Source organism: Maniola jurtina, chromosome 13 (assembly GCF_905333055.1).
Source record: "Maniola jurtina chromosome 13, ilManJurt1.1, whole genome shotgun sequence".
Taxonomy (NCBI): Eukaryota; Metazoa; Arthropoda; class Insecta; order Lepidoptera; family Nymphalidae; genus Maniola; species Maniola jurtina.
The window spans coordinates 11,640,050-11,655,053 of record NC_060041.1 but is presented as its reverse complement, the minus strand read 5'-3'; the positions used below and the strand labels follow the sequence as shown (position 1 = coordinate 11,655,053).

Genomic DNA, 15,004 nt, shown 5'->3' with positions numbered 1-15,004 from the left:
TACTAAAGTTAGAACTAAACTGTTAAAAAAAAATTTGGAATAGTATATTAATATTCAATGTGATTCTTACCGTGACCCAGAAAGCTTTTTCTGACATCTTCTGTGGCACGATGGTTTTCCAGTTGGCACGTTTGAGTGGACCTTCCACTTCCCACTTCTTCTTCGGTTTCAGCCCGTACGGTAGGATATCTGGTTGGGGCTGGGAAAAAATTTTGAATTAAAAAAATCTGTCAAGTACAAGTCGGAGTCGTACCATTGTACAGGAAAAATAACTTTCATTCAATTTTCATGGAATTTTGAAATTTAAACTGAAAATTTTAACTCTTCCTATTACGGTTCATGAGATACAGCCCGCTGACGAACGAATAGACAGCGGAGGTTTAGTAAAGCCCCATTCGCACCTTTCGGCTACGGATCCCTAAAGTGTCCATCTCTCCTTGATTGTTTGTGTATAGGGCATATAAACCTGCCGCAATTGATCTTTTTGTTATTTTTTGAATCGTTGCTCACCATCCTGGGCGCCATGGGGCCCATCATGCCTGGCGGCGGGGGTGGTCGAGGCCCCATGCCCATCATAGGTGGTGGTGGCGGGGGGCCCATGCCCGGCATGGGCGGTGGCGGCGGGGCCCCAGGGCCTCCTGGCATAGGCGGCGGAGGGGGTGGTAGACCCCCACCTGAAATCGAAAATCTAATGAAATAACTACATAAATGTTTCGGACTATACATCAAAGATTTAGTATAAAGTAAGGTTTGTTTTAATTACATTTGTTTGTTGCATACGTTTTCATGATTTTCTTTGGATTGGATCGTTCTTTGTTGATGCGTCTCGGGTCATAACTAAATTTGGAATGGAGATAAATTATATCCTGGATTAACACATAGGATACTTTTTATCCCAGAAAATCAATAAGTTCCCACGGGATTTTCAAAATCCTATAACGGGGACAAAGTCGCGAGCATCAGGTAGTGTTGTGATAGAGTGGTAGTATGTATGCAGTTGACCGAGTAGTGCCGTCACAGTAACAGTACCATGACCGGCAAACAACTTAAGCAAAAAGCGGTGTGGCGAAGGGAATTTGGACGCATCGCGGGACTGATCAACCAATCACGTGCTCCCGCGCAGTAGAAATTTCCTCGCGAAAAAATCCTTAAAAATCGATATGCGCTCTTGCTCAAGTTGTTTTCGTTCAGTAAAGTAGAAGGATAAAGAGAAACATGCACCCACCTGGCATCATAGGTGGCGGGGGCGGCGGGGGAGGGCCCCCTCCTCCTGGAAACACACACCGAGACAGACATATAGTGCCACATGCAGTTATAGTGTTATCCTTATCTTTGTGCGCTTTCATAAGATTTATATATAAATTCTATGCCATCAAAGTAATAGAAAAGATTTCCTCTTAGAAACATTCTTAGACGTTACAATATAGCCCTATAGCCTCAATAGCTCAACGGTTAAGGAGTGGATTAAAATCCGAAAGGTCGGCGGTTCAAATCCCACCCGTTGTACTATTGTCGTACCCACTCCTAGTACACGCTTTACGCATAATTTGAGGGGAAAGGGGAATATTAGTCATGACTAACATGACTAATATTCTTTATCAAAAAAAAAAAAAACTATATAGTATTGTAACGTCTAAGAGCGATTACGCACTCATCCGATCCTCTATATATAAAAAAAGCTCGAACCGAACTCGGATATTGCTTACGCACTAACCAACTAACGTTCTCAGATCCAAATTCAAGCTATTTCAGTGGACATAATAGCTACGTCATATTATGTCAGATTTGAATCCAAGGCACATTCTAGGTATTCTCGCCAATATGCGGATGATGGAGAGAACTCGGATGACGGAAGTCGGAGCTAGTGCGTAAGCTAGCATGCAAATAGTTCTATGACTACTTCGGAACGTATTTTCACGGATTCGGGTCGGATGCAGTGCATAATCGCTCTAACGGTTGAAATGAATAATCTATCCAATCTGTAATCTGTCGATATGTTACTTTGTAACGTTATTTGTCAAAAATGGTATGACAAAGGACTTTATTGACCAAGTAACACCGTCGCTAAATAACTTATCGACAGATTACGGATAAATTGATTATATTAATTTCAGCCATCAGCTATCAATATTTTCAATAGGTTTTGTAAAACTAATTTGTAATTAGATATGCAACACAGAAAAATTACGTAGGTATGCTAAGTATTTTGCTTACGCTTTCCTTTTTCTATGCTTACTTTGATCGCATTGTATTAATGTTTTTTAGTTATTCCCCAACCATTGATAAAATACTGTGACATAAATACATTATAATATAAAATAGAAATAAAGAGTAAATTTTTATTTTTCACGATCCATTCATTTGAACCAAACAGGTGTCTTTCAAAATAATTAATTTTATCATCAACCCTTAATACCGTTAATTATATTTTTGGCGATATTGAGGTAGTATTGTGAAATTACTATCCAACAAGATAGAATGTCTCGAGATAGATTAGTCGGTATTACGGCCCAAAATTTGCATTTTAATAAAGAGTAAGGCATGATATATTGGCAGCAAATTAAAGGAAATTTCTATGCATAACTCGAGGGTGGAAATAGAGACGTCGCGTCGTATAAAAAAAAATTGCGATGTTGTTTGAGAATTTCTTTCGTTTCCCTGCCAATATAAAACAACCTCAAGCAAAAAAAATAATCTGCGAATAAATTAATTTGATAGATCAAAAAGTTATAGCTACATGCACCTTTTGTGAGATTGCATACTATTTTGAATATCCCGTAATTTCGACTTACCTCCAGGCATTGGTGGGGGCGGCGGCGGTGGTGGTCCGCCAGGGCTTCCTATAGACTGTAAATAAAAATAGCGTTCTAAATGACTGATGAATAACTAATGGGTGACTGGATGGTGACGTATGATGAAAACATGTTGTTAACACAAAATTTCTCTACAAATAAAATCAACCACTGTGCAGGTTCAAGGTCAGAGCTCACTTTTGTTCGTTGTACTTGGACTATAGAAGTACCTTGGATATGGGTATGTGTTTCACGTATTACATTTTGACATCTATAACCCTAGCAATAGCAGCTATATTCTCTTGCTTGACACCGCCCAACCCAGAGGACGACGGACACTAACATCCTTGCTGTTGAGACTTCGCAGTCGTTAAACCACTAAATAAACTTAAATATATTACCCACTGCGCAGGTTCAAGGTCAGAGCTCTTGTTTTCGTTACGCCAAATATACTCTAAAATGATTGTACTAACGTGGACGTGGATGTGTGGTATACGTGGATGAGTGTATATGTGTTTCGTGTATTGTATTCTCGCATCTATTACCTTAGCAATAGCGGCTATATTCCCTTGCGTGACACCACCCGGGCCGGTGGGCGCGCTGGCTTGCTTCAACCGGTCCTCAAGATGCGCAGCCCGGGCTTCAGCTTCCTGCCTCGCTGCGATAGCGGCTTCTAGTTTACTTTTCAATTCATCCACCTTCCTCTCTTCTTCGGCGCGTGATTTTTCTGGAACATTCTATTTTCTTAATATTTCTATATTTTTAACTACTGCAGCTAATTCTGTTGTATATATCTCTGTCAGGTCTAAATCTAGTTCGACCCCTTTTATTAAACTCCCTGCGGAAAAAGGACAGCATTAGATTTCGAGCTGCCAAATTAGTTTTGTTTAGAGATTGTGATATATCAAATTAATAGCTAACGTTCGACATGTATTGAAATGGCTCTCACGCGACAAGTCTTAGTGTTGTACGTTGATGGTACTATATCAGAATTTACACCTGCACACGAGTACCAACAACAACTGTACAAAGATTAAAATCAATGGTATGAACAGTGTGTGAACGCACAGGTCATGAACAGACTATTTTTTTTTATATCATAGAATTTCCTTGGGATTTTTGGAACCCAAATCCACACGAACAAAGTCACGGGTATCAACTAGTATACAAATGAATAGTATAGAAATGTATAAGTAAACTTACCTATTAACCCCTCAATTAGCGGCTGTACATCGATGTTGAAACGCTGCGTCAGTCTAAAGTCGGGGTCGTATCCGTTTTTGTGCAAAACTATCTGTGTTATGCATTCCTCTACCAATTTGTAGTACGCTGGCCTGAAACATATAACTAGATATTTAAAAAAATGTTAACCTTTCTGGGACGGCGATATTTTGGATTCTATTCTCGGTTTTGTAAGTAGAATATATCGCATCTTTAGAAATAAAGAGACCTAATTCATTAAGAATTTCAAGATTGAGTGATAAAAAAAGAGGCCCAAATTAAGAACCACTTTTTTGGAAGTTGGTTAAAAATGACCTCGGATGACCATTTTCAGACTCATAACAAAATAAAATAGAGAGATAGAGCGCTACAATGGGTAATTTTATTATGAGTCGATGGAAAAGATCATCCAGTCATTTTTAAGTGACTTCCGAAAAGCAGGTGGTTCTCAATTCGACCAGTGTTTTTTTCATCACTCAGTATTGGCTACAATGCATTGTTGCAACAAGAATACCATAAATGCAGCCAATCACATTTGCGATTGTAATAATGATAGATTCAGGTTTTTGGGAATCTACCAGCTGAATATAGGGCTAACCAGTAATCGATATTTTTTTTTATTTTTTTTTAAAAGAATATTTGCCATGCTAATCATGACTAATACTCCCCTTTCCCCTCCAATAAAGCCTGTGTAATAATGTGCCTGGAGTGGGTACGACGATAATGCAACGGGTCGGGTTTGAACCGCCAACCTTTCGGAATTCAGTCCGCTCCTCAACCGTTGAGCTATCGAGGCTCTTAATTAAATACAGTAACCTACCTAATTTCCTCATCGTCTCGTATGAACAACAAATGCTGCAATATCGACAGTAGATACGGCTCGGCCGGCGTTTCCACCACTAGGTTCTTCACTAGCTCGAAGCATTCGTTCACGTCGTTGAAATCCACTCTGAAATATAATAATAAGCCTTTTATTAACCCCCGACCCAAAAAGAGGGATGTTTTTGTTTGAAAGCTGGCTTGATCGAGCACACTAAGAACACTTTCTTAGCTATAATAATCCAAGAAAATCGGATCAGCCGTTTGGAAGTTATCACCTCTTTTGTAGTTACTGTAACCTTCACTTGTTGGGTGTGTTATAAATTTTTAATTTACACTTGTTTCCCAATAAATATAACAAAACACTTGAACTTTTACTGTCTTAAGTCTAAACTCTAAAATATGAAATCAATTAATTCAAATAGCGGTCGAAGTCGCGGGCATCATCTAATTACTACACATTATAAAGACTCCCGTCCGCCGAGTTCGTGTTTGTTTGGGCTATTCTCAGAAACTACTACACAGATTTCCAAATGGTTTTCATATAGAAAATGTACTTATACACATTATGGACATAAAGGATTGTATTGTTAAAAGGAAGTATCTAAGTTATCAATATTATAAATTCGAAAGTGTCTGTCTGTCTGCCAGCTTTTCGCAGCCCATCAGCTTAACCGATTTTGAAGAAAATTGGTACAGAAACAGCTTGTATCCCAGGGAAGGACATACGCTTTTGATCCCGGAAACTCAAAAGTTCCCACTGGATTTTAATAAAACTTAAATCCACAAGGACGAAGTTGCTAGCATCGTCTACTTGGTAAAGATGCTTGGAGAGCTTGCATCCTGGAGACGGACATAGGCTACTTTTATCCTTAAAAAATTAAGTTCCCAAGAGATTTTCAAAAACCTAAATCCATACGGACAAAGTCGCGGGCGTCATCTAGGTTTTAATAAAAATATGAATGTAACCTGACGTCATCAAATTTGGCTAAGTATTCATCTTGATCGGCCGCCGCGTGGCTATCGAATACGTTAATTTGAATTTGTCGGCCACTGTCCTCCGCACCCGCTCGCAACTCATCTGTAACATTGAATTATTATTGTTTGCTTATTCGTTTGCAATCGATAATCTATGAACTACTGAATCGATTTTATTATTCTTTCACCATTAGAAATCGATTTTATCAATTAATTTCTTATCATTCGTTTAGTTTTAGAATGCAGGTGTACGAGCTAAATTGCACTTTATTGCTTCATGAGTTGCACTTTACTGTGCTATTCCTGCAAAAGGTAAAGACGTTTAAGTCTTTACCTTTTGCAGGTACAAAAGGCTCAACTCTGTTGGTATGGCTCAACTCATTAAGTATTTTGTTGTACCATTTAGATGTGAAACTTGAATGCGATGCATCGTCTAAATTGTAGTTAGATAAAAAGTTATATTGGTAATACCGTACCTAATAAATCACAAAGGCCCGTCCTCATGAATTCACTCCGGAGGTGCATTCGAAACTCCAATTCTTCAGGTTCCGTGGTTATCGCGTTCATCAGTTGCATAGCACCATTCTGAAACATATAGACTGCTATTGAGGTCATGTGCATTAGAAACCAACAAACATAATATAGATTGATGAATACATAACACTCCTTTGCATTATCTAGTCATGTAAAAAGTATCTATTGGCTAGGAAACTAATTCTTTTGGCTTAAATTTTTTATTATTACTGAGTGCCAATGAGTTACTTAATTGAACTACAATCTAGCATGTTTGATTAATTAGTGATATCACTTTTGTTTATACACGTTGGTATTTCTTACAATTTTTTGTGTTTCATCACTTGAAATTTTAAAAAATAAAATCATTTGAATTGGCGGAGGCAAGCCATCTCATTCTCAGCAACTAGAAATTTGCCAAAAAACAATACTTTTATAAATTTTCCAGAATGTGTCGCAATTAAGTACATACCTTCAAACTCTCCGGCGCCTTAGCTTCCAGACACTCGATGATGGGAAGTAATCTCGCCTTCCGACTCGATTCGCCCGCCATTGTGATCGCTTCCAACACTTTCTCGTGGCCGTTCGGTATGAGACATATTGCTGCAAGCACCTGAAATACAGTACTACTTTAAAATATCGATTTAAACTATCGATACTTTAAAATCTCGATTTAAACTTTGAAATGGACTTTGTCTGTGGTGGCGTTTGTTGGCGCGCGTGTTGTGACTTTTTGGAGTGTTTTTTTGTTAGAAGTGGCCGGTTTTTGTGTCCCGCTGGTGTTTATTGGTAGTGGAACTGACTGAGAAGCGCTCTAAAGGGGCGCCGCGTGTATGTCAGCGGGCGCCAGCACAGACGAAGTCCATACTTATACATATAGTTTTCCTAACTTGTAAATAACTACACACTTGACATTGGCTAATCAGTGTAAAGCCAGACGAGAGAAGAAAAAAAAAAAAACTTTGAAATCCAAAAAATCACCAAGGATGTTTTAGAACACCTTAAAATACAATTTTATCTTAGAAATCAATTCAGACTTTTAATAAGAGTTTTCGAAAAAAGGGCCTCACTTTGATGACAGGTTATATTATTTATTGATGCAGCCAGAGTGAATTAGAATGAGGAAAACTCTCGGTTTGATTCTGAATCGACATCTGTCAAATATAAGGCTAGGAGTGACGTGTAATCAAAAATAGTCGTTTCATAGCCTACCTACATTTGACGCCTTCCAGTGTGGGTGACACCAAGTTTCATAACTGTCGTGAACTGATAGACATCTGATACACTCGTATTGGTGATAACATCATACCTTGGCAGCCTCCAACGCGCAGTGCGGTTTCCTAGCGTCAAGGCTTCTGGCTAGAACCGGCAACGCTTCTCTGCACTCGAACACCGCTCGGATGCCGACCGTGTTGTTGAGTATCGCGGACAGACATCTGATACACTCGTATTGTACGCGATCATAGCGGGAGTCACTGGAAACAACGAACACGGAAGATATACTAAAAACTAGAACTCAAGATATACTTGAAACGACCTTACCCTTATAACAGCGAGCAGAGTTTTTGCCGTCGGATTTGGAGTCAATTGAAATAGTAAGTATCATGTTACAAACTAGATGTCGCTACACGAAGTTAGATCACGCTAGAAAAGTTTTCGTCAGCAAACAATATGACGTGTAATTAATATTCGAGTGGCATATCAGAAACTAACAATTGGTACATAATCAGCGGTAAAATTGGGCATATCCTGCGTCGAATAATGTAGTTTGTTTAAAAAAACACATCTTACCGATAAAATCCACTTCCACTGATAGCATGTAAAATTAATATAAATTTACACAACCATATTTACATCAATCAATGATGAAAATTAATTAAATGAAAGCTTTCAAATAAAATTAAAACACAATTTTGAGTTTTTTTCTACTTCAGTAAAAAAAGTCGTCCTGTACTACGAATATGTGCATTATTCTTTATTTGTTAAATTAGTTTTGAAGACATGGAGCAATAACGATTCAAATAGGCGTTTATATGCATAAACTTACTTGATATAACAAACATTGAGGGTAGTCAACAAGCTCTCGATCCCTTTGGCTCCAAACTCCTCGATCCACGAGAGCGGGTTGTTGGTGAGTGCTATCCTCAAGTTCTCCAGACAACTGTGTAGCTTGCCCACCGAGAGCTCGGGCTGGTTGAGGTATGATACGTAATCGGACGGCTTTTCGAATTTTGAGCGACCTTCCTGTAAGGAAACGTATGTTGATTGATTTTATTCAAAAGCACTTTTAGCAGTTATTTGAAAAGCAAATAGTTTCTTTTATTTGGGAGAAATAGAGAAAAAAAACCCATGAGGTACCGTGGGTCTCCCAAACTGTACTCTCTCTCTCTGTATGTTTACTACAAACCTGAGCATTAACGAATTTATAGGCGACTAGCATTTTCTTTTTCTGATCTCTTGAGTACTTCCGTAGCGGTTCTTTCTTCTTCTCCACGATGTTCATATCAGTCTGAAAACAAGCAAAATTTATTTAATAAATCATATATCTACCAGGAACATTCCAGGATATATCCAATTTTTGGAAGGCTATAAATTTTGTGCAGTCCGTGCCAATTTATCGATCAATGCAATCAATAAAATTATTCCAACAAGGAATAGTTTTATGGATTGTACAAGTTGCTGGATATGTTGTCCTAAGTCTGAAAGTCCCTTTGCCCGAGCGCCGTGCATACCTTCCTCGCCTGTACCATGTGTCCAGCTGGACAGTAGCAAGGAGGATACACACCATCATCGCTTAGGTCGAGCGCGTCAATCTTGCTGGTGTTGTAGCGGTCGCCACATTCGCAAGAAGATGTCGCTTCTAAATACAATCAATCAACAACGCTCGATACACGAACCCCAGCCTGATAACTCATGACCCACGGCCTAGATGGCAGCACGGGTAGCTTAATTGGAAACTCAAGGAGAAACACGCAACTTTCAATCGCATTGACAGAGCGTTTATCAAATTGCACAATATATAGAAGTTTCAACGCACAACCGTTGGCCCAGCTGGTATCCCTATTGGTATGGTCGAGCGTATAGACACAACTCCCGTACACTGTATTCGGTGGTACGCTCATATTCATAGCCGCGCCTCATCCCTGCGCCTGCCTTCCTCGCCCGTATTATGTGTTCAGCTGGACAGTGGCAATGAGGATACTCACCAGCATCTCCTCAAAGCGCCTCTCGAGCTGCGCTTCGTCCAGCGCGTCGATCTTGCTGGTATACTCGGCGGCGGGCTCGTCGTCTTCGGCGCGGGGCTCCGCGCGCGGCACCGTGTCGTAGCCGCGCTCCAGCCCCGGACCCGCTTTCTTCGGCCGCCCGAACCATGTGTCCAGCTGGAAAACCAAATGAGTAAAGTTTAGTGAAGCTCTGCGACGCGTGAATCGAACGCGTCATGCTATGATTGCCTTTAATAATTTGAGCATTTATCATGTTTCTCTAAGATAAAATTGCAATGTTCTTACCTATTACCTAAATAATGCATCAACTGTTGGCTTTGCTTAGTTAGAATAATAAAAAACGGGAACTTTGCAAACCATCAAAATGAGAACAGTGCATATCAGGGGCACGTGCTCAGGAACGAGACCTACGAACTCCTACAACTCTTCACGATGGCAAGTTGCAGGCAGAGGTTGATTGCAGAGAAAAGTGCTGGCTACGCTACATCCCAGAGCGAATAGTACTCGTGAGTGCCGCCGAACTATTTCGCCTCGCAAATAATGAAACGGAGTGTACGAAACCAATCTCACCGATAGGTGCCTGAAGAAGAAGATTGCGATGGGCGCATTTGGAACTCTCATAGCTTTAATTTTTATTACCTAGGTACATCATTGTTTGACAATCAGAAACCAATGTACATCATTGTTTGACTAAATGACTTTAACTTTGATTTTGAGTCAACTGTGTCGACACCTATCTGCAACTGCGTTGCCCTGATCTGACATTATAAGAAAATGTACAAAACTGAAGACAACAATCAGTCAAATTCGCGTCTATCTGGAACAGCAGTGCACTATAGCATTAGAAGCAAGAGCTCAAGCTTCAAGAGGAGAAACAAGAGAACAATCAAAAGGAGACGTTTATTTTAGCTGAAATAATTTCGCTTAGTTGATATTTTACTCAGATAGCTATGCAAATCGGAGTTTAACTCCTCCAAGAAATCGTACAGAATTATCTAGAGCTATAAGCTTTTCCATTTGACTCTCAGAAATTATATGATTTTCCTAAACTCACCGAAAATGGAGATTTCTCTCTCACATAATCTCCTACAACTTTCATACTATCCATCGCGAATTCTTTACAAAAATGTTCACTAATTTGCTTAATAAATCAACAAACACATCTTATCATAATCATAATGATTGTGATTTGATCATGAATTTAATTCAATTCACAAACAAGTGTTGACTAGCTGGTTTCAATCACAAACACGAATTTGAATTTTCCAAAACGCGACAATCCAAATTGGATGAAGATGCACAACTGAATAAATATAATAAGAAACGCTCTAACACCAGAGAAGCTTATTTTTGGAGTACAAAGTGGTGTCACCACTATTATTGTTTTATATGCAAATTATTTTTGTAAGTCTTTTCTTGGCAGGCTAGGTAAATCTTGCATATGAATCACGGTGGTTTTATCACACGTGACTATGCTGTTTTGTTTATGTTTTTACCCGACTGTGGGAGGCTGGGAGGGTTATATTTTTAACAGCCTATTTGCAGTCGTTTGTTGGTAAATCAGTTCACTTAAAAAGCTACTCATTAGATTTGGGTGATTTTTCCTAGATTTATCAAACCTTTGAAAAGCTTTGCTATTTCTTCTCTGTAGGAAAGGCATTCCGAACCAGTGGTAGATGCGGTTGACGATTCAAAAGTATTATACTTGTAACAGTATAATTGAATAAAAATATTTTTATTTTATTTTATTTAAGTGTTCCCGTGTCTTACGACTGCTATAGGGTACATTTTTATGACCTCAAAATAATTTAATTTTTCCATGAAAATAAACAGATCTGTGGTGATATTTTTAATAGCAGTAAATAATTGTCTGGTTTTAGTTTAGAATTTTATCTTCTTGTTGATAATAACTTGTATTTGGTGTGTGATAACCTAGTTCTGGCTTCACCCAAGAGATGAAGTCCATTTTTAATCCACAGTTTTTTAACAAAACTATTTCTCACATCTACCCAACAAGTAAGCGTGAAGATTGTGCTGGGAATGGTTTGAAGCTAGGCTATCGGTTTGGGCTTAAACCTTGGGGCTAATCTGATAAAAAATATTGAACAAATATGAAACTGTCGAGAGATGTAAAAACTAAAAACTATCAAGCTGAGAAAACATTTTTGTATCAAAATCATGTCATTCCATATATAAACCGCAACCTTGAAAATCATACTAAAGATAGCAGAAAATAACCACAATATTATATTATAAAGAAAAGTACTACTTTATTCTGCCCAAGGGCATATGTACAGAGTTTTATTTATAGACCGAGTCTAACTTGAAAACATGTCATTTCCAAACACTATCAAGGAAAGTAAAACCAAACTCCTGATACATTTGAAGTGCACGTAGACTACGATAATATCGCCACTATCGCAAGGTAATAAGAAACAAATTCATTTTGTACCTGTAGAAATGAAAATTGGCATAGATAGTTTAAATTTTTTTTAAATGTCCTTGTTACAGGACATTGAGCTTTATGCAGTTGCAATAAGAACGTGTCAGTTGAAAGAGTCAATGTTTTGTCATCGCTTTGTATGCTGAGCTGAATATATTTGATGATGGCATCGATTTGAAGGTCGTTAACATTGACCTAAAATCTAAATGATGCGTAAAATACCTACAATAGAATATTTTGGCGTCCTTTTTTACGAGGCTCTACCGAGTAATTTTGTAATGTAAGGATTCAATTTTTATGAGAATAGAATAGATTTTTATTCAAATAAACTAATAGCAGAATGAAAAAAATAATATTTTTGAAATTTCCAACACATGACTATTAAAGGATGATGGGCATTTTTATATGGAGCATGGCCCGATAACCAATAGAGTTCTACTGTCTGTATGCTTATAATCTATAGTTACTGTAACGAAACAGTTCATCTCCTGAATCCACTGGGTATGTACGTACAGTCGAGGACATAAAAGTTATACTTTTTGTGAAGATTTTTTGTAAAAATTCTATCAACAATGGAGAAGTTCACGCTGTGCTGCATATTTGGTCAGCTTATCACTTGGGTAATTAACCTTAGAGTGATACCTAATTAGAACCTTTGCGGTGCGGAGAGCGGAGAGATCAAACTGGGATAAAATAAATGTCAAATGAGCTCAATGCCTATCATTCAGTGTTAGACACTGAGTTAGCGAATCACCCCACAGTTAAGAGGGGTCACTCGCTCCATATAAACGTAGTTCGTCTCTCATTGGAATACTAACCAATCATACTCAATGGAATTTTGTAGAAACGTTTCGGGAACTAATATCTATGCCTGTGGTTTTCCAGATTTCCGTTAAAATATTCGGTTTCAAAGTTACGCGGTTCTAAAAATTCACATACAACTCTGAGTCCCTGTAATTTTAAAACTACATATTTTTAGAAAAATCTAAAACACCACAGGCACAGATATTAGTTTTTAGAATATGTCTGCAAAATTTCATGGACTTTGGTTGCTTAGTATTCAAATGAAATTGGGGCTACGATTGTATGGAGTAAGTGACGGAGAGAGCCCTGTTAATTTAAAACAACTTCACAATGGCTCACAACCCGTATAAAGTTAACAGTCTTTTGTCAACTATATAACAATAGTAGATCTTACGTCAATCGTCAAACACGTGTACCGGTGTATCTATATTCTTTGGATACATTCCAAGCTTGTCATTATGTGAATGATTTTAACATTAAAGTGACTGATAGGTCGATACTTTAAAGGAAAAAGGGCAGAACTATCATTTCATTTAAATACTGCTTTCATACGAAGCGAATCCTAAGCTGAGTGGCCAAAGACTACCGCGTAGATTTAGATTTTTAAAAATCTCGTGAGAACTCTGATTTTCCGGGATAAAAAGAGCCTTTGCCACTCCCCAGGTATTTAACTATATCAATACAAAAAGTAACGTCGATCCGTTTGTTCATTGCGGCGTGATTGAAGGACAAAAAGACAAACACACTTATGGGTAGCGATAGTAAAGTAACATAATTTGATCATGTGTAATCGTTAAAGGTAGGTATAGTCCGTACAAAATGAGAACTCACCCGCCATTTTAACTCTATGTATCAAATGTCAAGTCAAAAGAGTACGGTTCACCTTTAAAATTAGGACTAAAATCGTACTTTTAACACTTGACACATAAAGTTAAAATAAACAAAAAGTAAAAAAAAAACATTTAGAAAAAATACCCTAATAAAATACTACAAAAAGGCCAAGGAAAAAGTCCTGAAAGTTTTCTAACTTACAGTAAGCATGTCCCACATCGTATCCATAACCAGGGACTATCACAAAAAGTGGAAACTACGTCACTTTTGAACACATACTTAGTTTGTTTACTATAGAATATTTTCTTGTTAGAATTTTTATATAGTTTAAAATAAAAGACGCGGGCGTCAATTGCGAATAATAAAGGAATACTGCATTTTTTTTTTTTTTTTTTTTAAATTATATAGACTAGCGCTTGGCTGCAATCAGACCTGCTAGCAAGTGATGATGCAGCCTAAGATGGAGCGCGCTTGCCTAGAAGTTGCCTATTCACTCTTGACTTGAAGGTACCCATATTATAGGTGGAAGGGAAAACTGACGCCGGAAGGGCGTTCCATATCCTAGCGGTTCGAATTAGGAAAGAGGAAGCAAATCGTTTCGTACGTGTTCGAGGAATTTCGACTACGTACGGATGCAGACCTTGACGATGCCTGGCAGTACGATGGTAGAAAGGTGAAGGAGGAACCAGGTCAAAGAGTTCTTGTGCACACTCTCCGAAATATATCCTGTAGAATACCGATAGACTGGCAACTTTACGCCGATGTTCTAAACTTTGGAGTTTAGTTTTCATCAGTGCTTCGTCACCAATGAGTCTTCTAGCTCGGCGATCCACCGAATCCAATGCTTCGAGCTGGTACTTGGCAGAGCCATCCCATAAATGGCTGCAGTACTCCATGCACGATCGAACTTGAGCTTGGTACAGGGTGAGAAGCTGTTCCGGCGTGAAGTACCGCTTGACTTTGTTGAGGATGCTAAGTTTCTTGCCAGCTGTTTTTGCCTTGGATTCGATGCATTGTCCAAAGTTGAGATTGGACGAAATGTTGATTCCTAGAAGCTCAACACTATCGGTAATCGGAACGGGTATACTTCGGAAAGTCGGAGTAAGTGGGAATGGACTCCGTTTCGCGGTGAATAAACACGCTTGCGTTTTGGTGGCGTTAAATTTGACAAGATTGGCGTCCCCCCAGTCGGACACCTCCTTCAAGGTCAAATCAACGCGTTCAACCAAGGCCTTTCTATGCTCTAGGATCTCAGCTCCACTTACACGGGGACCGGATATATATCTCTCTGTAACGGTGCTGTCGTCCGCGTACCCAAAGATACCGGGTTTTAGCACGTCGTTTATGTGCAGCAAAAAAAGTGTTGCAGAGAGAACTGA

The 15,004-nt window shown here is 38.7% G+C and overlaps 1 protein-coding gene across 7 annotated transcripts in view; it reads right to left on the bottom strand.

Moving 5' to 3' along the window:
- The window catches only part of LOC123870934 (protein diaphanous), a 36,716-nt gene that overhangs the window by 11,106 nt on the left and 10,606 nt on the right, over positions 1-15,004 (bottom strand). For 3 of the 7 annotated variants that reach the window (XR_006797185.1, XM_045914433.1, XM_045914434.1), the window contains 14 exons: positions 9,530-9,703; positions 8,731-8,832; positions 8,371-8,567; positions 7,633-7,798; positions 6,796-6,936; positions 6,287-6,395; positions 5,802-5,913; positions 4,834-4,962; positions 3,996-4,126; positions 3,338-3,519; positions 2,793-2,847; positions 1,226-1,270; positions 511-674; positions 71-199 (listed from right to left, as the gene is read on the bottom strand). Coding sequence is in view for 6 of the 7 variants with exons in the window: in XM_045914433.1 (XP_045770389.1) it covers positions 71-199; positions 511-674; positions 1,226-1,270; positions 2,793-2,847; positions 3,338-3,519; positions 3,996-4,126; positions 4,834-4,962; positions 5,802-5,913; positions 6,287-6,395; positions 6,796-6,936; positions 7,633-7,798; positions 8,371-8,567; positions 8,731-8,832; positions 9,530-9,703 (1,836 nt within the window). In the remaining variant the exon portion in view is untranslated. Of the gene's footprint in view, positions 1-70; positions 200-510; positions 675-1,225; positions 1,271-2,792; positions 2,848-3,337; positions 3,520-3,995; positions 4,127-4,833; positions 4,963-5,801; positions 5,914-6,286; positions 6,396-6,795; positions 6,937-7,632; positions 7,799-8,370; positions 8,568-8,730; positions 8,833-9,529; positions 9,704-10,601; positions 10,880-13,826; positions 13,987-15,004 lie in introns of those variants that run through there. The other 4 variants (XM_045914438.1, XM_045914439.1, XM_045914437.1 and 1 more) reach the window with 3 other exon arrangements.